The sequence below is a fragment of the Nomascus leucogenys genome, chromosome 16 (assembly GCF_006542625.1).
Source record: "Nomascus leucogenys isolate Asia chromosome 16, Asia_NLE_v1, whole genome shotgun sequence".
Taxonomy (NCBI): Eukaryota; Metazoa; Chordata; class Mammalia; order Primates; family Hylobatidae; genus Nomascus; species Nomascus leucogenys.
Genome location: NC_044396.1, coordinates 13,846,687 through 13,869,630, shown reverse-complemented (window position 1 = coordinate 13,869,630; position 22,944 = coordinate 13,846,687). Strand labels below are relative to the sequence as shown.

The 22,944-nt window shown below is 44.1% G+C and overlaps 1 protein-coding gene across 2 annotated transcripts; it reads right to left on the bottom strand.

The window, feature by feature from the left end:
* Positions 1-2,737: 2,737 nt before the first annotated feature.
* GEM (GTP binding protein overexpressed in skeletal muscle) lies at positions 2,738-22,679 on the bottom strand. Of its 2 annotated transcripts, none has more exons than XM_030795357.1 (5): positions 22,655-22,679; positions 13,837-14,176; positions 6,508-6,584; positions 5,505-5,709; positions 2,738-4,073 (listed from the first exon to the last, which is right to left on the bottom strand). In XM_030795357.1, exons 1-5 carry the CDS (start codon positions 22,655-22,657, stop codon positions 3,796-3,798), a joined length of 903 nt encoding a protein of 300 aa, XP_030651217.1. In that variant the 5' UTR covers positions 22,658-22,679; the 3' UTR covers positions 2,738-3,795. The 2 variants fall into 2 exon arrangements, with proteins under 2 accessions (XP_030651217.1, XP_030651218.1); XM_030795358.1 differs by having other exon boundaries at positions 2,738-4,070.
* Between the last annotated feature and the right edge of the window lie 265 nt (positions 22,680-22,944).

The following is a 22,944-nucleotide window of genomic DNA, read 5'->3' as shown; positions in this document are numbered from 1 at the left end:
TCTCCATTCCCTACTATACCTGCTTCCTGCCACTGTTAACTATATTACAAGCACCTTAAAGGCAAAACTGTCTCCTCCCACCATGTGTTCTCCACTGTACTTTTCATAAGCCGGAGCTCCACAAATTTGCCCAAGTGAATGTAGAAACATCTGCATCTTTCTCTGCATTGAATAGTTCATGTATTTGTAAGCAAAAATGTAGGATACTTAAAAACTCACCTTTCCCCAATGCTCCCACTTTCCCCAACTGGAATTTTTTAAACGGCCTAATTTTCTTTTCCACATCTAACTCAATCATCTTAACAAATGTTTTCATCATTTGAATTTTATCTAATGGATAAAAATTGAGTCTCTTCCTGGTATAATCCTCTCACAATGTCTTTATTTTCTTCCTATCACCAGTGCTACCTCCTTTGGCTTTTCAGGACAAATTTATTACTCTGGAGATCTCTGAGTATGAGGATAATATCTTAACCATCATTATATTCCCAGCAGCTGTTAGCACCCGGGTGTCCAATAATGTTTGAAGAATGCATGAGTGTGTGAAGGTGTGGATGCTGCACTAGAGCAGGCAGAGTCAGTGCTGTCCCTGAGATGATGACTTAACTTTTGCAGGTCTCACATAATCCTTACCATAACCCTATGAGGTGGGCATTCTTCCCACGTTACAGATGGGAAAACTGAGGCTATGAGACAGTAAAGAACTGGACTCTTGGCCACACATCCAGTAAGTGATGAAACCAGATCAAGACCCAGGTTTGTCTCATCCTGGAGGTAAAGCTCTTAACCAAATATCCTCTCAGATTGGATTGCAGCCGGCATTATCCTGCCCTGCTTCAAGCCAAGGGAATGTGATCATGACAACCTTGAACACACCCTTAAACCTGGGAGCCTTGGGATCTGTTGGCCATTTGGTTGAGAAGGTCTAAACGAAGTGATGAGAAAGCTTGAGATTGTGAGAAAAGTAGTGTAAAGAATATATATGCATTGTGTGTGTGTGTGTGTCTGTGTGTGTATTCTGTGTATAGGATGATAAATGGGGATGAAACAGGCTGTGTTTATAGGAAAGTTTTGGAGATAAGAATATACAAATGACCAGGAGTCACAGGTGGACCTCAGTCCTAGCTCAGACACTTAGCATCTGAACGAACTTGGACAAGTCATTTATCCACCTGAATTGGTTTGCTGTGAGATGGTCTATTGACCTCACAAAGGTGTTGGGAGGATCTATGAAGCTCAAGAAGAAAGTTTGTAAAATCCCAGTATATGCAGTGCACTGCACTGATGAGTAGAAGGGTAAGGAGGAACAGAGTGGTGGTCCCTCATTCAAAGGAGTTTCCATTCAAATTAGGGGAAACAGACATGCAAAACTAACTCTAAATGATACAGAATGGAAAATGTGCAACCATGAAAAGGAACATCTCTTGAGCTCTTTACTGTATGGCAGGTTAAAAGATGTTAATCTCACAAAGATGTTAATCTTACGAAGTGGGTATTATTAGCAATCCCATTTTGCAGATGAGAAAACTGATAGCTAGAAACCTTTAACCTTTACTCCAAAGCCATGTTGCTAAATTCCACAGCCAAAATTCACCCCAGATCTATGTAACCTGAATCTTTACTTGTATCATCTCCCCATGCTATTGCCTTGAGCAATTCTAAGATGCAAAATGCATAGAGATGGGAACCTTTGTGCTCAACTTAGAAAAAGGAGGAGAAAGGGCAATGAAAACAGAGCAGACACCCTTTAAAACTGCGTGGCTTTAAGGCCAGGCATGATGGCGTGTGGCTGTAATCCCAGCACTTTGGGAGGCCGAGGCAGGCGGATCACCTGAGGTCAAGAGTTTGAGACCAGTCTGGCCAACATGGTAAAACCCTGTCTCTACTAAAAATACAAAAATTAGCCTGACATGGTGGTGCACGCTGTAGTCCTAGCTACTTGGGAGGCTGTAGCAGGAGAATCGCTTGAACCCAGAAGGCGGAGGTTGCAGTGAGCTGAGATCACGCCACTGCACTCCAGCCTGGGTGACAGAGTGACTCCGTCTCAAGAAAACAACAACTGTGTCGCTTTAGGGAATGTCTGAAGTCCCATGATTGTCACCATCAGTGTGTGTCTCACTACAAACTCAAAAAGCTAGGGAGAAGCGAGTGAAATAGGGTGCATATAGGGCCAGAGAAGATGTGAAGGGAGAACACCAGGAAGTTCCATTCCAGCAAAAGGGCTGCATACGGCCGCTGGATAGATGCCAAGTGATTAATGTCAAGCCATATTAATGTCAGAGAGGAGAATTTGGTGAAAGCTTTGCCTGGCTAGATCTCAGGCTGGAAATCACTAGTTTCCTTTATTTTATTTCCCCCTAATCCTTTATAACTTCCTCTAATGCCTTAGTCAAGTTTAAGACCATGAGCCTCCAGGGAGCAAAGTGAAGCCCATCTGTTCAGTCAGGCATTTGCCAGACCAAAGTAAAAGGTCAATCTGGCTTTTCCTATAACAGCATTGAGATGACCCCAAATACTTCCCAACGGTATCAGCCAAAAATAACTTTGCATTACCGTGAATCGTGATTTCAAAGCAGAGATGTCAGGGATACCCTTTAAAACGGATAATGACTGGGCTATTGCTAGTGAGAAAAACAAAGAAAACAATAGGCATATGTCTCTTTGGAATGTGCTTGCTCTAAAGGCTGTATAAAAATAATCCTAATCATCTTGTTTGGGGAGGAAAATCAATCAAGAATGCCTTTTTTCAAAAATTTTATTTCTTTTATTATAAGACATATAGGTAAAAACTTGCATATTTTGAAAAAGATAGAAAAGTAATAAAATGGATATTTTTCTTATTAAGAAATATGTTCATAAATATGCCTTATCAAATGTTAAAATGGTTATTTTGCAAAATAATAATAAATAGAGCAGAGCTGTGACATACAAGGGTCAACCAAAATACTGGAAGTTTTTATGCTATATGTTTTATAAAAATTCAGACTTCTGATTATACATTAAAAATTGACATTTTGCACTACAGGGTATCAATAATTCTGATTTTAAAAATATTTTTATGATGGCTCCACGAATTCAAAAATAATAAAACATAAAAGGTGCTTTGACTAAATAGAATCTGATTCAAATAATTTCCCCCTAAATAGAAATTGTAAGATATAATTTTTGAGCCTACAAGGGATACATGTATCAGTTTCCAATTCTACATGTCTCGGTGGGCATTGAACAAAAATTGTTTGCTAAGCCTTTGTTTCCAGCAAGGTCCACATCATTTCTTTTCACAGTTTGATGGAGCAATAATAGTCACGATTCTGATGAGCCTAGTTCTACAATTCTAGCTCCATGGATCTTAGATTCGTAGAAAGTTTTCCCTCCTTTGAAGAAACTCATTGACAGCTTTCTTATATTTGTTTATGACCCATTGGCCTCAAAGTCACATATCAGAACACTGGGCAAAATTTTTAATGATGAAGAGTTCTTGTTCTAGGCATTCTTTGTAAGCTTTACTTCTCTACTATCCAAAAGAGAAGAAACACATGTGAACACCAAACACATCCTCTAAAGAGTCTTGGGTGTTCAAATAGCAAGGTCAGGCTTTTCCTGGAAATAAATACTGACTTTTTACAAAAATCTTTCATTTCCCATGCATCATGTTGCCCACAAGGCTAATATGCTAGCTCCCTGCTACAATGGGGGAAACCACATCTAACTTAAGGATTCAATCTAATATAGATTATTGGTCCCAATGGCCTTCAACAACAGCCATCAAAGGGACATCTGGGTGACCCTGGGTTCCTAGAGTACAGAGAGGTCATGGCAGGATTTGGACTTGAGCTTGAAGGCCATATTCTTGTTGTTTTTGGCCACGATCTTGCCCCAGAAGCGCCTGGCTTTCCTGGGCATGCTCTCTTTCCTTTTCTGGTAGGCCAGTCGCCGCTCGTTCTTCTCCTTGCTGTCCCGCCGAAGGCGCACCTGTCGCACAATGCCCTCAAACAGCTCCTTCACGTTGTGCTGGACAGCCGCGGAGGTCTCGATGAACTTGCAGTCAAATACCACTGCACAGGCTCTCCCTTCTGGGAAGGAAAGAAAGAGGTCAGAGGGACTGCAGAGCACAGTCCCGCATAGCACACAGTCAAGCTGGATGGTTCTTCGAGGTAACACTAAGTCAGCTGTATATGCAGTGGATAGAGGATGCTGCTGTGGCACGGGCCCTCCCAGGGCGTGAATAGAAAATGTCTCACTGGAGGATCCCTGGAAGTAAGGGAGATGGGCTTTAGATCTGATCCCCCATAAATTCACTGTCTGAAGGTCCCATTTCATCAAATATAGTGATATTAGTTATAACAGTGAAAGCCATACCCTTAATTTACTGCAGACTTACAATGTGCCAAGAACAAGGCTAAGTTCTTTATAAACACTGTTTTCAATGTCCACAACAATCTTGGAAAATACGTTATTATCCCTGTCAAATACACGAAGAAACCGAGGGGAGTCTCCTCTGCAGGTGAAGTTCACACAGCCTGTAAGTGGCAGTGAAGCCAGGTCTGCTCAGTTCTCAAGCCCATACTCAACTCTTTCTCCTGACCCAGTTTCCAGAATTAGAAATAAGAATTCTACTGCTTAGCTTTCCTCTCTTTTAAAATAACAATAAAAATAAAGCAATAATGAGATATCTTGGGAAAAAAATTGAGAATTTTACAAATGTGTAATACAGTTAAATTATACAAGCTTTTCTGGGACAGTCTCAATTTCAAGTATTTCATTGTGTTCAATGACCATGCATCAAGTTTTGGTTTGGAAAAAAAACGATTACTGTAGACAGTTGTGTCCTAGTAGGAAGACATTCCCAAACTAGTGTGTACATTGTCTTTATCAGGTGTCTTTCCTCCTGAGCAGGGCCTGGAAATGTAGTATTTTAGTTTTATAATTGTACCAGGGATCAAATCTGAATCAGGCCAGTAAAATCTCAAGGGCTGTAAAAGCACTTGGGTGCCCACTCAGCAGATAGAGATTTTCCCTGAGCTAAGTATGAAGAAGAATATGTGACCCCATCAGACTGATGCCTCAAATGAAATTTCAGAAGCCAGGGATGGGGAGTAGGAGGTAGGACAGTGTTTCTCACAGGAACCAGAGTCAGCCAGAGTAGAATTCCTTTTCCTCAATGAAACTCTTTCTCACAGTTCCCCTAAATCAGAGTTCCCTATCATCCTTGCATGAAGATGCTACTTTCATTTCCCTGTACTCTTGGGAATTCCAGGAAACTCCTTAAAAGTGGGGAGATTAGCATCCTGCAGGTAGACCAGATGGACAAGGGAGAACAACTAGTGTGGAGGAGACCCACTGGGACTGTGGGAGTCTGAGAAACACACCTAAAATTTCATATAGCATCTTATTGAGTTCCTAGATGCAGCCTCATGGAAGGAGGGAAGAACCCGTGTCTGAAGGAAAACGCATGTGATCCAGCGATTGTTTCTACAGTACAGTATTGGCTCTGCTCCTCTTACCTGATACAGACACTTCCCGGCACCGCACTAAGTCACTTTTGTTGCCAACCAAAATTATGGGAATGTCCTCTGTCTGCCGGGCCCTGCGGAGCTGGATTCGCAGCTCAGATGCCTTCTCGAAGCTCGCTCGGTCTGTGATTGAGTAGACAATCAGGTATGCGTCCCCGACCTGCATGCAGTGGTCATGGAGCCATTCATTTTCCCCCTAACGAAACAATAAGATCTTCTGTGAGTTCAGTCAGGCCTGGGGAATGAAGCACCAGTTTGCAAAGAAACAATATGTGTATCCTAAAGTACCCTTGCTGATAGGAGAAAGGAAGAAAATCGCTTCCAACTCCCTAAAAGCATTGGCCTTCCATGCCTATAAGATGTCTGGTGGCTGTAAAGATTGCTAGCCTGTCCAGTGTTTATGCCAAAAAGTTTTTACTTTTCAATATCTTCTACAGCTTGATTTGATAAATTACACAACTACTCTGCCAAACAGCATTTCCAATTTCTATTTAATCTACCAAAAATGAGCCTTTTCTGACTTCCCAAAACTCCCTTTTGCCTTTTCCAAATGATGAGATTAAGAACACTTTTGTGGGACTAGGAGGGTTTTCAATAAACAGAAGTCTAGCACATAGGTTCTGAAGCTTTTTAAAATCTTTAAAAAGCCAATGTTGAAGACTAGTATTCAGAATCTCAACTTCATATGAGATGGATGTATGTTATTTAAAATAACTGTCCATGCCTGTTTGTAGTTTCCCTAAAACAAACTTTTTGGGTGTGTTTTTTAATAGAACCAAAGGCAAGTCACTACAACTTGCTTGTTATTCAGAACTCATTTGTGAACAATCTGTTCCTTAGAACAGTCTCATTCTTCAGAAGTATGCTTTTAATCAAGAAAATGAGCCCACCTCATCTGGAACACCCACTATATAGGACAAGGTCACCCTTGCACCAAACAGCTTGTTGAAAGGAAAGCCCTGAAGGAATTTAGAGAGCTACAGGCTATGCATACCTTATTTTCCCACATATCCAGGAGTATAATCGTTGCACTTTCCCCATCAACCATCAGGGTTCGTTCATATGTATCTTCTAGAAAAGAAAGAACAAAGATATTGGAGTCAGGCGAATATGCAACATTTCTCCATAAGAGGGTCAGGTAGAAAATTGTGCTAGAACATAAACCTACTAAATATGTAATTAATTATGTAAGTATACAGATATTTTCAAAGGCAAATTACTATTTTTTGTCACCTTCAACAACATTCTACATATAATTCCTCCAGTCCTTATCCAGCAGAACGTCTCTCTCGAACATGTATCACTAAACCACATGGAGTAAAAGGCATTTGTTTGCATCATTACTGGACCTTTTGTATGGGAAAATCATTTATGAGGATAAACTTACTTAAGAGCTTTTGACTCAGATTCGATAGTTAATGCTATGAGGAAACATTAACCACCCAGTGAAACTGTAAGCCGCATTTTCATAAGTCCATTGTACCTTTCAGTGGGTAGTTACTGAACACCCACTAGCAATTTCAGGAGCTTTGAGCTCAGAGACATTGCTCCTCTTTGGACAAGTGCAAGAAAGAATCTTGAGACTCTCCCTGTTTTGGCTGTAGTTTTCTTCCTTTTTTAAAAAAAATGCTGTTCCCTAGGAATAAATGGGTTTGTTTTTCCATCTTGAGTATAACAGAAATGCAGCCTCCAGCTCTACTTGGTAATGGAAACTTTCCTCCCTGCACTTCAGCCCAGATCGTGTGTAGGTGAAGGGTGAACACAGTACAGTACAATGGGCCAAAGCAGTTCCAGCCTGGAAAATCCATGGGGGGCAGGCGTAGAAAGGGGTACAGTGGGATTTTTGCAAGTGGGATTTCCCTCATCCCAATACCATTGAGCCCATCCCCGCTCTGTTTTCACAATGAGGTTTCCTGTTTTGAATTTCATCTTTTGAAAATTATGACTTTCATGATGATTTATCATTTTTCTTCTGGTTCTTTTTGTCTAAAATCTTTTCCCCCAAATACCCACAAGGCCTGTTCCCTTAGCTCCCTCTGGGGGAGGTGCTTCCTGGCCATCCATTTAAAATTGCAACACTTTGGCCGGGCGCGGTGGCTCACGCTTGTAATCCCAGCACTTTGGGAGGCCGAGGCGGGCGGATCACAAGGTCACGAGATCGAGACCACGGTGAAACCCCGTCTCTACTAAAAAATACAAAAAATTAGCCGGGCGTGGTGGCGGGCGCCTGTAGTCCCAGCTACTCGGAGAGGCTGAGGCAGGAGAATGGCGTGAACCCGGGAGGCAGAGCTTGCAGTGAGCCGAGATTGCGCCACTGCACTCCAGCCTGGGTGAAAGAGCAAGACTCTGTCTCAAAAAAAAAAAAAATAAAAATAAATAAATAAATAAATAAAATTGCAACACTTCTATCCCACAATATTCCTTCTCTGCTTTATGTTTCTCCATCTCACTTATTGCCACCTAACATACAACACATTTAACTTACTTATTCTATTATTTTCTGTCCCTCCCGCCCCTCTCGGATTGTTAGGGCAAACATTTGCATCTGTGCTGTTTACTGTGTCCCCCAGCACATTGGTACATTGCTGGTGCACCATAAAGTTTGTGCAGTGAACGAATGATAAATATAGCATTGTGGCTGCGAAAATAAGCAAACCTGAATTCAAATCCAGGTGCCACCCCTTATGAACTCTGGGGGTCTACGCAACTTAGGCTCTCTGAGCCTCAGTTTTCTTCATCTGTGCAATGGGACTGATAATAGTACTCACACCTTAGGGGTATGTGACAATTACCTATATTAAGCCTGGGCACAAAGTAGAAACTCAATCAGTGTTAGCCATTATCACTTCTTCAGGTGAAGGAAGCTGGTTCTTGCCATACTCAGCACTTCCTCCCTACAGATAAATCCTAGCTTAAGAGAGCTACGTTGGAACCAGGGCACTTCTTGTTTTACAATAGCGAGCGGTTTATGAAAAACACTGCTCCTGGTTTAATGCTTCATCATCTAAGAACTGGAATCAGGAGAGGTTTCCCTTCCTTAAAGAAGGAAAACTAGGACAAAGAAGAAGAGAGTTAACCAGGGATGGCCCTTTCTGTGAGTTTCCCCACCTCCCACAGCATCATTCTTCTAATCAGTAAGTGTTTGCCCTTGGGGAATTAAAACTCTCTCGCGCCCATCGTGTGCCTGCTCACAATATGCAGAAGGAATGAGATCACAGTGGGACTATTTGGATTACCGGGGCTAGAGCCTCACAACCTCAACATGCAAATTAGACAACCCAAGGGAGACTGTCAGAGCCTGGGCAGCACAGAGCGGGGATGGCCTGACTGCTGCTTCCCACCACAGGGTTCTTAGCTCTTCTCTAAAACCCCTCCCTGCACTCAGACAACTCCTTCAGTGATGGAGGAACTTTCTCAGCCCACCACTCAGGTACAGGGGACTCGCTTGAGTGTCCAGTCATTCAAATAGAAACATACTGTGTTCCAATCGCTTATGGTAAAGGAAAACCCAACTTTCTCCTGGCTTAAGAGATATCAGAACAAGTCTAGAGAAAAAGTGGACTAAGGATCACAGGCATGAAAGTAAAAACACGATGCTTTCCCATTCTAGAAGCTTCCTGACAGGATCATTCTGTCTGATCTCACCTTTGCCTGAAAATTACTGTGTTGGAGGTCTGGGAGGCTAAAACAATCCATCCCTTCCCTGCTCAGTACGTGTGCTCCCCACTTTACCCCCCACCCCAATACATGAGTTTAGATAAGGCCTCTGGCTGTGTGCACCAGGACCCTTCCAGCACACATGGCATCCCGACTGAAGGCTCTCCCCTAACCAGGTACAAGCCTGGGAGTAACCAGAGCTCCAGGTTTCTCTTCATCTAAGTTGCTCAGCTCATCTTTTATCCTTTTCAAGTGCTAATCAGGTGAGAAGGGAAGGAAAAGAATACCAGACTCTAGGAGAGCTCTTTGAAATTCGCTTCCAGTAAAGGTGTGGAGAAAGGTTTGGATACTGATTAGCCTCTGGGGACACCCCTACTTCTCCAGTGCACTGGAAGAAAGCTGGGGTGTCTGTGCACACTCTATGTAGCAAGAGAACTAATGCTGATGGGGACAGACAGGGGTTCTATAAGGGGTGATGGTGGTCAGTAGCCACTTTCTCTAGACCAGTTAGTCTTTCCTCATTTGATCCCCCTGACAGACTCTCTCCTTGACCAAACTTTAGTCAGGCTCCTCTGAATCCTCTTCTCTACCCGGCCTCTCCCTGGGCTTCCGTGTCCATCCTGGCAGAATACAGCTTAGGAAGAATCCTGCTAAGTCAGTTTAGTGAGAATCCCCCACCTTCAATATCTGATCAAATTCCTCACCCACCACCTCCAATAGTCTAAGTCCTTGGCCTGACTTCAGCAAGAATCCCCCTAACCTTGATGTCTCCTCTTAGTAATTTTCCATCCTCTGACCCCCTCCCACCTGCTCCTTGGCCAATTGCCCACTCGTTCTTCTTGTATTTGGAGTTGAGCCCCATCTCTCCCCACTATTGGGATGCCTACTGCAACGGTCCTGAATAAGGTCTTCCTTACCATGTTAATAATTTTTTCGTTAACACTCCTTGTGCTTGGAAGCGAGGCCCCTTCTGCCCAAGACTGGCTCAAGTGCTGTGTGTGAAACCCGCCCAAGTGTTCTCTCACTGCCAGAACTGACTCCTGCAGCACCTCTAAAGTTCTGAGACTCCAGCATCCCACCCCCTAAAAACTTTCAACTGCTTCCGGCTTTCATAGCTCAGGGGATCCCAAGGAGCCTCAGAAGAATGCCTGCTCTACAAATACTGTCCTCTACTCTACTGGCCCCAGTCCCCTCTGCACAGCTCCACGGGCCCCAGCCAACGGTGACCAAAGTGGACAGGGGCCACAAGCAAGGAAACCACCACTTTTGAAAGATAAGCACATCAAAAGGAAATGGTAGCTTCAGAATCAGCTCTAACTAATGCTCATTTCATACTTACTATGTGCCAGGCACCATGCCCCATGCTCAACCTGTTATCTCCTTTAATCCTCGTAACACCCTATGAAGGAGGTATTACCCCAATTACACTAATGAGGCAGCTTGAGGAGGCTAAGTGGCTTGTCCAAGAGCACCCAGCCAAGTCAGTGTCAGAGCTGTGTCTAAACCCATTCATCAAACCCCAAGCCCAATGAGACTTCCATACTTTGCTGTATATGTGTGGTGTGCCTTCCCACCTAGCTCAGGGCTTCCAAATCCTAGTTGTCCCTAGGGTCCAGCTCAGAGACCATCTCTTCCATGAAGCATTTATTTCATTTTATATTTTATTTTATTTTATTTATTTTATTTTATTTTTGAGATGGAGTTTCACTTTTGTTGCCCAGGCTGGAGTGCAATGGCGAGATCTCGACTCACTGCAACCTCCATCACCCAGGTTCAAGCGACTCACCTGCCTCAGCCTCCTGAGTAGCTGGGATTACAGGCACGTGCCACCACGCCCAGCTAATTTTTTGTATTTTTAGTAGAGATGGGGGTTTTACCATGTTGGCCAGGCTGGTCTTGAACTCCTGACCTCAGGTGATCCACCTGCCTTGGCCTCCCAAAGTGTTGGGATACAGGCGTGAGCCACCGTGCTCGGCCAACCATGAAGCTCTTAAATCCACAGTCAGAGGCAATCTTTTCGCCTCTGAATTCCCACAGCACTCTCCTTACTCCACTTTCAAGACATTTATCACATCCTATCTCAATTTCTTCTTGGTGTATACATTATGCTCCATTGCATACTGTGAGCATCTCTGCAGAAGAAGCCCCATGACTCTTTGCGTGTCCCCAGAGTGCCTCACCAAGCTCTGTGCTATACATTCAGTAACTTCTTAGGAATGAATGAACGAATGAATGGCATTCAGTGTATACAGAGAGTCATAAGATTACTGCAGTATAACTGTAACAATATCCATCTTTATTAGGAGAAATCATTATGAGAATATTATGTCGATTTTTTTCTTATCGTGAATGCTGATTTTTAAAAAAAAGAAATGTAGGGGTGTGCCTTAGAAAACCTTCCTCTTGGGAAACAAAGCCAACTAGTGATTCCAGCAGGTCCTACAGATTCTCTGTGTAAGAAGCTAGGGAAAGGATTCCCTTCCTCTCTTGTGATTGAACCCAAATCCTGCATCTTTTCATGGCCCCCTGCGGCCCCAGGATCAGCCATATGCCTGATGCCCGATGTGCTGTCATATTGGGCATCTCTCTCTGTCTCTCAACAAAGAAGTTTCCAAAATATCTGGGAAGCCTACCTTTCCAAATTCTGGGTATGAGTCAGTCTTCTTAGCATGTTACGCCTATGGGAATATTACCCTCTGGATACATACAACTCCATTCTAATGGACAAACATTTTTGAAAGTCTACTATCCACTAACTTTTTTCAATTCTTCCCTCTTAAAAACAAAAAACAACTCCCAGTCCATCTCTTCCTTATGTCAACGCCCAAAGCACTGTATTGTTACTGCTTAAAGTATTAGTTAATGTGACCCTGCTCTGCAACATAGCAACTGACATTTAGCTCATTACTAGGGGGCATGGTATACCTCATCCATCGCCTTGTATCCCAGAGCTTAGGACAGAGCCAGGTGTGTGGCTGATGCCCAATGTGCTGTCATACTTAGTATTTCGAAACTGAATCCTGGGGCTGCCGGGGGCCATGAAAAGACACAGGATTTGGGTTCAATCACAGCTAGATTTGAATCCTGGTCATACCATGTACTAGTTTTTTCACCCTGGGAAAGTCACTTGACTTTGTAAGCCTCCATTTCTTCACCTGTAAAATAGGTATATTAATGCCAGATTGATTCAAGTATTATCAAAAACATGTGTGGGAAGCACTTAACACAGTGCCTGGCACATAGCAAGTCCCCCAGAAATGGTAAAATGAACTGAAGTAAGATTATAAAATCCCAAATTCTACATCCCCCTTCCTTATTGGGTGATTCTGGATAAGGCTTTTGATCTCCCTGCGACAGTTTACTCATGAGTACAAGAACTTTGTGAAGACCAAAATAAACAGCTGCAAATATAAGGCACCTAACAAAGTGCCTCTCCCGTTGCAAACATTTACTCTAAATGTTAGCCCCTTCCTCCCGTTTCTCTTTCCTAGCAAGTCACCTGGCAGCCTTTACAAAGAAAGAGGGAATCAATTGCACAACACTGGCCCTATTTCTCTCTTTACTCTTGTGAGATTCCAGGAGCGAGGAGAGAAATCGATGTTACATCAATGAGTCATCATTTATAGCCCAGTTCCTGAGCTGCCTCATGAAGCAGTGAACTCCTTGACACTGAGACAGTCAAGGAGAATAAAACCTCCAGATGAGATGGGCTGTGGGTAGTGAGGAATAACATTAATATGCATCAATGTAGGGGAGAACTGAGTCATCGCTAAGACACCTCCCTACTCTGTGATTCAGTTGTGAGTCGCGACAGAACACAGACCATGTGACTTGGGGAAACACTGAGCAGTGCTTCCTTTATTTCTGTAGCTGCAAATAGGGACATATAACTACCCTGGTTGCATATGCTCAGACTGAAGCCGTGGCTGAAAGACACTTTATGGCTGGCATTGGCTATCAGGATCCTCATATTACTTAGCAGAACATAGGGCTGTGCTTTACCCCTGGCTGAAGAATACATGCATTTTGAGATAATGTCACCTCAAAACAGTTTTGGAAATAGGCCAGGCTCCAATTAATAAATAGTTGAAATTGTACAGGGAAAATTGTCTTGAAAAGCTGTCAGACTCTATACAAAGTTTCATTGTTATACTTCACATTTTAAAAAATTATTATACTATTTCAAATACAGATTTTGAACTATTTTACACCCACAAAAGTTTCTAACATTGGTGGAAGCAAACTGATCGAGCCATCCTAACAGCTTTTCCAACTGGCTTGTTTTAGGTATAACCATGGAAAAAGGCTGTGTCTATACTGAGTTCCGGGAAGAATGTTGAAGTCAGAGTCAGCAGAAGTCAGGGGGGGCGCTGACCCTCTGGCTCTGCCCTCTCTAATCAGCCTTCCCCAACCCATTTAGAATTGGAATCTGAAGAATTCCCTTTCTGTCCCAGGTTCAACAGATTTTGGTCCTGTCTACAAGCATTTTCATTTTCTTGCCCCGAGAGCCTGTGTTTGGGCTTTTCTGGAGACTCAGCTCCCCCATCAATTGTCCAAAATGCCTAACTTCAGCTCCCAACTCTGCAGGTAAATAAATCACCCACCCTCGCTCTTTCTTCCTGGGCCACCCCGATGGAAAGAAGCCCACTGGGGCTGGAACACCTACCTCCCAGCACCTCGCAGTCGCTGTCCATGCTGTCATGCACACCTGCAAAGATGTTGGCCAGAGTGGACTTGCCCACCCCCTGCTCCCCTATGAGCACCACTCGGTAGTAGGTGTTCCCTGACTCGGAGGAGATGACTGAGTCTGTGGAGTCAGAGGACCAGCTTCGGCGGCAGTGGTCCTCAGGGGTAGCAGAATGGCGGTTGCGGTGGCTGTACTGGTGGGGCTCTTTCTGGACCATCAGATGCCTGCCATCGGCTGGGATGCTCCAGCGCTGCTGCTGCGGCTGCATGCCCACAGTGCCCTGGCGCATGGTGACATTATTCAGAGTCATGGCTGGGTCCTGGGGAGCAAAGCAGCCAAGATGGCAGCATTAGTAAGCATGAGTGAGAGCTCCACTCAAATACATGGTCAGTCATCAGCAATATTTTATTAGATGAGATGAGAAGCAAGTATCCCTAACGTAAAGAACACCAATTAAACAGTCCCCAGACCCCAACAAGACAGGCTTTCAACTGGACACACACACATACACACATACTGCCCACACTGTCAGTAACCAGCTCCTCAGGCAGACTGTCATTTGCATGGAAATAAAAAATACTGTTAACATTACCCACTGCCCATGGGCTTCCCCCTTCCTCAAAGCAGACTTGGATGAAAGAAGAGCTGCACTCAGAGCTGGCACAGAGGCAGCTGGAAAGAACCAGCAGCCTCCAGAGATGGCTTGAAAAGCAACAAGTTAATGTTGCTGGGGACCAGCTGGTCAGGTTAGCTGCTCTTGTCTAAACTTGGCTCTTAATTGCACCAGTGTCCAGCAGGTTTTGTGCCTCAGTGGGAAACACGTGGCAATGACATCACCCTCCCCTCCCCTGCCCACCGCAACCCTGGCTGGACTGGGCAGGCACTTATTGGAACTTCCATGTTTAGTAAAGTTGCTTTGATGCTCTCCAGCTGCCTGGAGAGCATCCACCTGCCATTATTGGGGGTAGGGGGGAAATTTTCTGTTTAAAGTTTATGCCTCAGCTGTGCCCTCTTACCCACAGATACCACTTTTAAAACATCCCGGCTCCAAACCTATACACCCTGGCAGAGAAATGACGTGCTCATGTTCAGACCTATGAAATTTGCAGAGAAAGTGCCTCATTCTTAACAAACCACGTCCACTCTCAAGAGTTCTTTAATTCAACTCAGATTCCTTTTTTGAGACAGGGTCTTGCTCTGTCACCCAGGCTGGAGTGCAGTGGCACGATCATAGCTCACTGTAGCTAGCCTCCAACTCCCAGGCTCAAGTGATCCTCCACTTCAGCCTCCCAAGTAGCTGGGACTACAGACCTGCACTACCACGTCCACTAGCTTTTTTTTATTTTTATTTTTATTTTTTGGTAGAGACGGTGGTCTCACTATGTTGGCCAGGCTGGTCTCGAACTCCTGGGGTCAAGTGATCCTCCTGCCTCAGCTTCCCAAAGTGCTGAAATCTCAGGCCTGAGCCACCATTTTCAGACCCCTTTCCTGAAGCAGATCGGAAGGCTGAAGACTCCCCTAAATGATACTCAACAACTTCTCTACAACTTTCCCTTTGCAGACTACCTCCCCTAGCCGGGAGCTCTGTTTTTCCGGCTACTGGCGACAAAGTATAAGTACTTACATTGCAATCAGCAAGATGCACAAACACTCCTCTCCCACCCTCACCCCCACACTCCGTACCCCAACATCTCGCCACTAACCAGGACGACCAGCCGGTTTTTTAGTCTCAAAAGCAGCACCTCAGTTGGTAGACTTACATTCAAACAACAAATACATAAAGCATCATTAAGGGCTGCCCTCTCTGACCACTCGATCTGTAGGAGGAGGAGACCCTTCTACCGAATTGAACTAAGGAACCTGCTGATGAGAAGCGACATCCTTTGCACTTGAAGCTCTGACCCCTACCAGAAAATCCCAGTGCTGAGCGCACGTTCCAGGGGTTCTTTTCTCAACTTCGAAAGTTCTGCGGGCTGGGAAACTCCCACTCTCTCCCTTCTCCGTCCCGGGCCGCCCCGCTTACTTGGCTCGGCCGGATCGGCGTCGGGGCGTCAGCGTATCGCGTGGGTCCGCGCTGGGATACCCGGGCCAACGAGCGGGGAGTGCTGCGCCGTTCCCGTCTTCCGTGCCCACCGCCTGCAGCCGCCGCGGCCGGGCGGTTTATAACCAGCCCAGCCGACCCGCCGCGGGGCTTTTCCGTGACGTCAGCGCCCCCACCGGGAGGGGGCGGCTCTGCAGCAAACTCGGAGTTGCAGCCACTTGGCTAAATCAGTTACTCACAGTCATGTGACCCCTTCTCTCCATTTAAAAAATAATGACAGTTCAATCCTGGGCCTCCTTTATTTTGTTTTATTTTCTTTTTACCAGATGAACACAGGAAAATGGAAAAATACACTAAGTGACACTTAATCGTCCTTGCCAGCAAAGCACTTGCGAGCTGTTGGGATAAAGGATGGAGGGAGAGGCAGGTTTGAGTTGAGAGTTCAGTTTTGCCAAGAAAACAGGGATCAACCTGGAATGCGCAGAGACTTTAGCCTCCAGGATGAGACTGCAGCCACCTTGAATGGCCAAGGCTTGTTTTAACCACATCTTCTGCAAGGAAGACAGCCTTGTCACCTTCTCTCTGGATAGGGGGAAGCAGATGGAGCCCCACAAGGCTTTGTTTCCCTTCTCTGGAAAGGACCCAGAGAGAAGGGGCCAGAAAGAGGTGAAGAAAGAGGACAAGACCTTGAAAAGGGCAGTTTGGGAAAACAATTTAATTGAGGATCCAAGCAGATTGTGCTAAATATTGCTGGCCCTCCTGCTCTGGGCCAGAATGCTGAGGCTCCTCAATCAGGGAATTTAATCAGCATCCCAATCAGCAGCATCTCTGTACCAGGCTCCCTGGCAAGGCTACACCTTGGGCATGAGCCAATACAGCCTGGCCATGGGGAGGAGCACTAAGCCCAAGTCCCCTGTAAGAGACTCCTGTGAACAAAGGGCACAGGATAATAACTACTACTACCATTTACTAAGTACCTCTAAGGACCTCTGCTTAGTAGGTACTGTTAGGCCTCCTGGGACCTTAATCCTTACTACACTTCTGCAAGGTGGCTCTATTGCTACCCTCATTGTATGGAGGAGGAAGATAACATAGGGCCAGAGAACTTGCCCAAGGTCACACCGCTGGTATAAGTGGCAGGGTCAGGACTCAAAGCCTGGTTTTCCTGAGTCTCTGCACTGCACCACCAAGTGAAGGATTTCAATGACCTCTTTCTGGGGACATGGGTATTTCCCAGACACTGTGTTTAGATATGATGCTGGCCTCTCCAACATATCCGCTTTTTCAGCCAGCTTCATCTCTGGGTTGGCTGATGGCTCCGGGAAGCAGCCAAAGGCACCAGCATCTATTGAAGCAGCTGGACTCTGCTGTGATTAGAGTCGATTCACAGTTATCCTGCAGGCATTTATCTGCTTTGAGAATTAGCTACATGACCAGCTGCTGAGACCTGCCAGGTCCCAAGCTAGCAAAGGTGGAATCCACAGAGTAATGAAAACTTAGAATTCCTTTAGTCTCAGGTGTTGTGGCCCCAATCTCCTACTTATCTTATACATAAGAAACCTGAGACCCAGAGAGGAGATGACCACTTAGGACATGACAGAGCTGGAACTACAACCTGGAGATCATAATTCTCTGGATGCCCTTTGCTTCTGTCAAGTTTTTCTTCTGGGTTTAGCTGACAGGAAGTGGCTACAGATGTGGGGGAAGGAAAAGGGGAGGAGATGGGGGGAGGGGGCGATCATCTCCAAGAATATATCACTGACTCCATTCTAAAACACATGTAATTGATGAATAATCCGTGTTTCAAAATGATCCATGCTTTTTCCATACTGACACTCCTACTCTGTCAACTGGTCTCAACAGAAACATCATAGGAGTAAAAACTAAGAAGAAATCAGTTTATAAGCATATGATATAGTTCCTCAGTTCTACTTTTGCCCATTGATAAGAATCTAATACTTCACATTTATAAGAACCTAATTCTGGCCAGGCGCGGTGACTCACGCCTATAATCCTAGCACTTTGGGAGGCTGAGGCGGGTGGATCACGAGGTCAGGAGTTTGAGACCAACCTGGCCAACGTAGTGAAACCCTGTCTCTACTAAAAATACAAAAAAATTGCCGGGCGTGGTGGTGGACGCCTTTAATCCCAGCTATTCAGGAGGCTGAGGCAGGAGAATTGCTTGAACCTGGGAGGCAGAGGTTGCACTGAGCCGAGATCGTGCCATTGCACTCCAGCCTGGGTGACACAGCAAGACTCCATCTCAAAAAACAAACTAACTAACTAACTAACTAATTCTATACATAGGCAATATCTACTATGAACTCTTTGTCATTGGTATATGTGAAACATACAAAAGAAAATGAACTCCAGGGACTGGGGAATGGGAAGGGGGCACACAGCAATGTTGTGTTTGGATAATAGAACAATTTTTAAATTTTTAAAATTGTCTGTCTCACAAGAAGCCACGTGAACACAAACAAGAACGCTACTTAAGAAGAGTCTTGACTAAATGACAGTTAAGTTCGAGTAATTATTTAGAGAAAAATCATAGTTATACTTCCCAAAAAGCACATCTGAGCGCCAAATCTCATCTAGCCAAGTCCCAGATCCCTCGACCAGGATTCCAGCTCACTGGGATCATCTTGAGGGTGTGGAGCTAGAGAGAAAAGGTAGAATCAGGGCATTTGGGTAAGTGGCAAGTTTTGAAGAGGAAAAACTGGCAGAGTGTTGTTTCTTGTTCTATGAATTATTCTCTCCATATTCTTTCTGCCAGCATTTGAAGGCTTCCTCAGTTTCTAGCTACGATGAGTAGCTCAAGAGTATAGCAGAGAGGCAGAATTCAAAGCAACAAAAATAACTCACGTTTACCGACCAAAATACATGCCTATCTCAGCTAATCCGCATCACCCCTGCAGTTACCCATATTCTATGGGGAAAGGTGCTGAGGAATGAGGTTAAATAACCAGCCCAGGGTCACAGGGTGGTTAGGTGGCAGATCTGCACTCTCTGGGGCCACAGTCTTAACTGCTGTTCTATTTAGAGTAGGGGATATACATCAGTCCTCGTTCCCATACTAGCCCCACCTTTGCCTACCACCTTCCTAAAACCCTCAAAGGAGAAGTTTTTGTCTGATTGGCCAAAGCCCATGACCTTCACTGGGCCACCTGTTCCTAGTGGGCCAAGTTACTCTACTTAAAGGCATGAGCCATCCTCTCCTCTCTCTTTTCTCCACATCCCTGCCCTAGGGCAGAAGGTGAACTTGGGGTCTGTTCGGGGACTCTGCCCACTACTCTGCTACTGTCACTGTCACTTAGCATGTAGGCTTGAGCAACCAGGTCCCATGATTTCAAATGGGATGAGAAAGGAAAGAAAGATGTAGGGAAAGAATAGAACCTTTGACCAGGGTTGTAAATAAGGACATCTGGGACTTGCACAGACATTAAGATAATATTACTTTGAATACCATGTCTTGAAAACTCTAAGAGAGGAGAGATGATGGGTAGGCTCAGGATCTGTACATGCCTGGGTCCATTATACTATTCTAAAAGCTGCAATTCTATTCTAAAAGTAACAGAATCTAAAAGCAACAGAATCATCTATACTATAGACTTACTACAACCAAGGTCATGCTTGCCCAAGCCATCAAGTAAATGCTACTCAGTGGGAAAGGGGACGCCATGCAAACGTTCTCCCTTTCCCAACTAGAAGGTAGATTATAGACTGAACATTGAGTAAGTGATAAATTAAATGGGTTTTTTCCTATTATTTTTTAAATGTTTCTTTTTTTCTTTCTTTCCTTTTTTTTTTTTTTTGTATGTTTTTTGAGAGATGGAATCTTGCTATGTTGCCCAGGCTGGCCTCACTACTCCCAGGTTCAAGTGACCCTCCAGCTTCAGCCTCCTGAGTTACTGGGACTATAGCTGCTGGGCTCTGTTTTGCATTTTAATGCCTTTAGGCAAAGCATGCCGGCCAGTTTCCCACAATCCTTACTAATCCTTAATATATTCTCCTCCAAGCAGTTTCTCTTATTTATACTATCTATCTGGCCCCTAAAGGCATTTGACTTTGGGATCTTTGCCTGGGCTGAAAGAAATGGTAGGGGATTTAACATCAGAAAAGGAGGTTCAAATCCAGGCCTTTCCTCTTATGCATGTGATGCTGGGGCTGTCACCAAGCCCCAGAGGCCTTGGCTTCTGCTGTTCTGAGGACTAAAGAGCTACAGAATGTGGAAGTGCTTGCTAACCACGGAGCACTATGTCAATGAGAGTGATTATGATTATGACGCAGGAGCCAAGGATTGAAGCTCAGCCACCTGCCCTAGGTTTTGCTGCCTCTTAAGGCTCCAGCTAAATTAATCCAGCAGAATTCAAGACACATGGGGTGGAGGGAGGATGGGCGAGAAATGTGCTCATATTAGATGTTACTAGGAAAATATCATTAGCAAGGAGGTTGTTGTAAACAAGAAGATGGGGGCCAAATACCCAGCACACATCATAGGTCTCCACCAGCCACAGAAACATTCAGGGGAGGAGCTGGGTGGGAGGCAATTTGCAAAGTGTCTGAGCACAAAAAGAACCACCCACCCACTTTGGGAAGTCTAAAGAAGGAAAGAATTACTATATGGAAAATCATTTCTTTAGAGAAGGGGGATATAAAAGGCTTCAATTGCAAAATCAAGAGAGCCCTGATTACAAGAAAATAAAGACAGAAGAAAAGATGGCTAAGAATAACCTGTCAGTATCCAGAGGCCTGCGAGATCCAGATGGACAGCCCCTCCAGCTGCATCCTCCTCAGACCAGCCCCCAGCTTCTCATCAGACTCCTGCTGAGCAGATTGAATTTTCCATTGAAAAATTCTTAGCTATCACCCCTCTTTCCCTCCATTGGCCCAGCCTGCTGCAGGCCTGGAGAGCACCAGTGGCAGAGGTAGCTAGCGCCCTTCCTTCTAAAAGCTTGCAGACTTAAGTGCAGAATGTATCTCATTAGGCTGGGAGGAGCCTCCTAAAGAAAGCGAATGTTTTCTTCCTAGGGTCCCTCCATCCATCCACATTCATTCATTAAACAACAGATAACTACTGAGAATCTACTTTATGTAAAGACCTGTTCTAAGGGTTAAGAATATGATCCTTACATTCACAGAAGTTCTACTCTGGTAGGAGAAATAATAAAGAAAGAAATAAAGTATCACCATGTTCAGTCATTCATGCATTCATTCTTTCTCTGAGCATGCTACCCTTTAGCCTCCATTTTGTCATCTGCAAATAGGGAATGATAATACTGAAAGGAAGTATAAAGTAGGGATTAAGGGCATACCCATTCAGAGGTCTGACAACGCCCAGGTCAGTGAAAATGTAAAGAATGGAAGCTCTCATGCCCAGCAGGTGGGAGTGTAAGTTCGTAAGGCCACTTTGGAAATCAACCATCAACACCTAAGATGTGCATATCCTTTGAGATCCAGCAATTCCACTTCTAAATGTACATTTTATATGTTACATAAAAAACAAATACAAGGATGCTCATGAAAGCACTGTTTGCAATAGCAACAATCAGAAACCAACTAATGGCCATCAATGAATAAATGCATTGTGGTATATTTACACAATGAAATAGTATACAACACTAAAATGGATGAAGTAGATCTATTTGTATCAACAGAAGTAAATGTTGAGACCATATGGTAACTTGAAGAAGCAAATTGCAGGATATCAACAGGGTAATACTTTATATAATTTTTAAATACCACACTAGTATTTTACAGTTAAATACACAGCTAGTAAAAGGATAGAAACGAGGATGAGAAAAATAGACATCAACTTCAGAATAGAATTATCTCAAGTGAAGGAGGGGAATGACAATTAGATGGACAGAAGACTTCTCAAAAACAACCGAGAAGCCAGGAAATACTTGCATAATAAGAAGAAAGTGCTCAGTGAAAATAATTGCTAATGTGGAATTTTATGCCCAACTAAACTGTAGTTGAACAATGTGAGCTAAACAGGTCGGGTGCAGTGGCTCACACCTATAATTCCAGCACTTTGGGAGGCCAGGGCAGGCAGATCACTTGAGGTCAGGAGTTCAAAACCAGCCTGGTCAACATGGCGAAACTCTATCTCTACAAAAAAATACAAAAATTAGCCAGACATGGAGGCAGTCACCTGTAATCCCAGCTACTCGGGAGGCTGGGGAAGGAGAATTGCTTTGCAGAGGTTGCAGTGAGCTGAGATCGCGCCACTGCACTCCAGCCTGGGTGACAGAGAGAGACTCTGTCTCAAATAAATAAATAAAAATAAAACTCCAGTGTGAGCCTAACAAATATTTATTGAGTACTTGTTATTACTAAGCAATATCCTAAGCTGCAGAGACACAGAATTATACAAGTCTAGGTTTCTGTCCTCCAGGAGCTTAAAGTCTGATGTTCCTTTCCCCAGAAAGTATCAAATCCATGAGATATCTAAGAACTACATAAAAGCTTTAGCCCAATGCATATTTGGTTTCCCAACCAACACAACCTTTTTCCTAGAGTTCCCTCCCTCAGCAACAGAATGATTAATGAGACTATTTTGACCCAAGGAGTTAAAAACAAGACTAATGCAAAGTCCTTGATTTAGCCAATTATAATGACATAGGGATTCCTCAATGATAAATTTAGAAAAGCCAAAGGAAGAAACAGCTGGGTTGAAGACATGGGCAGTTAATACCTTTCATACATGGTTATAAGTATTCCCATTTGCCTGCTTTGTTTACTTAATCTCACCATCTTCCTGATTTCCAGGTCTTTATTGAAGCAGGTGGATGGTTTCTCCAATACTTAAAAGGCAGCAAGACTCTTTAGCTTTGGTAGGATGCAAGTAGCTCGCCCCTGCAATGAACATCATCCAGAATGTTTTAAAAAATAAAAATGAATGAAGCCCTTAATTGATGAAAAGTTATATGTCTAAGTTTCTGTTATTTTGTAAAGATTCCTTCATACTCCATTTAAAATCTTTGAGTAACAAACTGTTATCCTGTGTTCTCTACATAAGCAAAGTATCATTTTTAACCCAG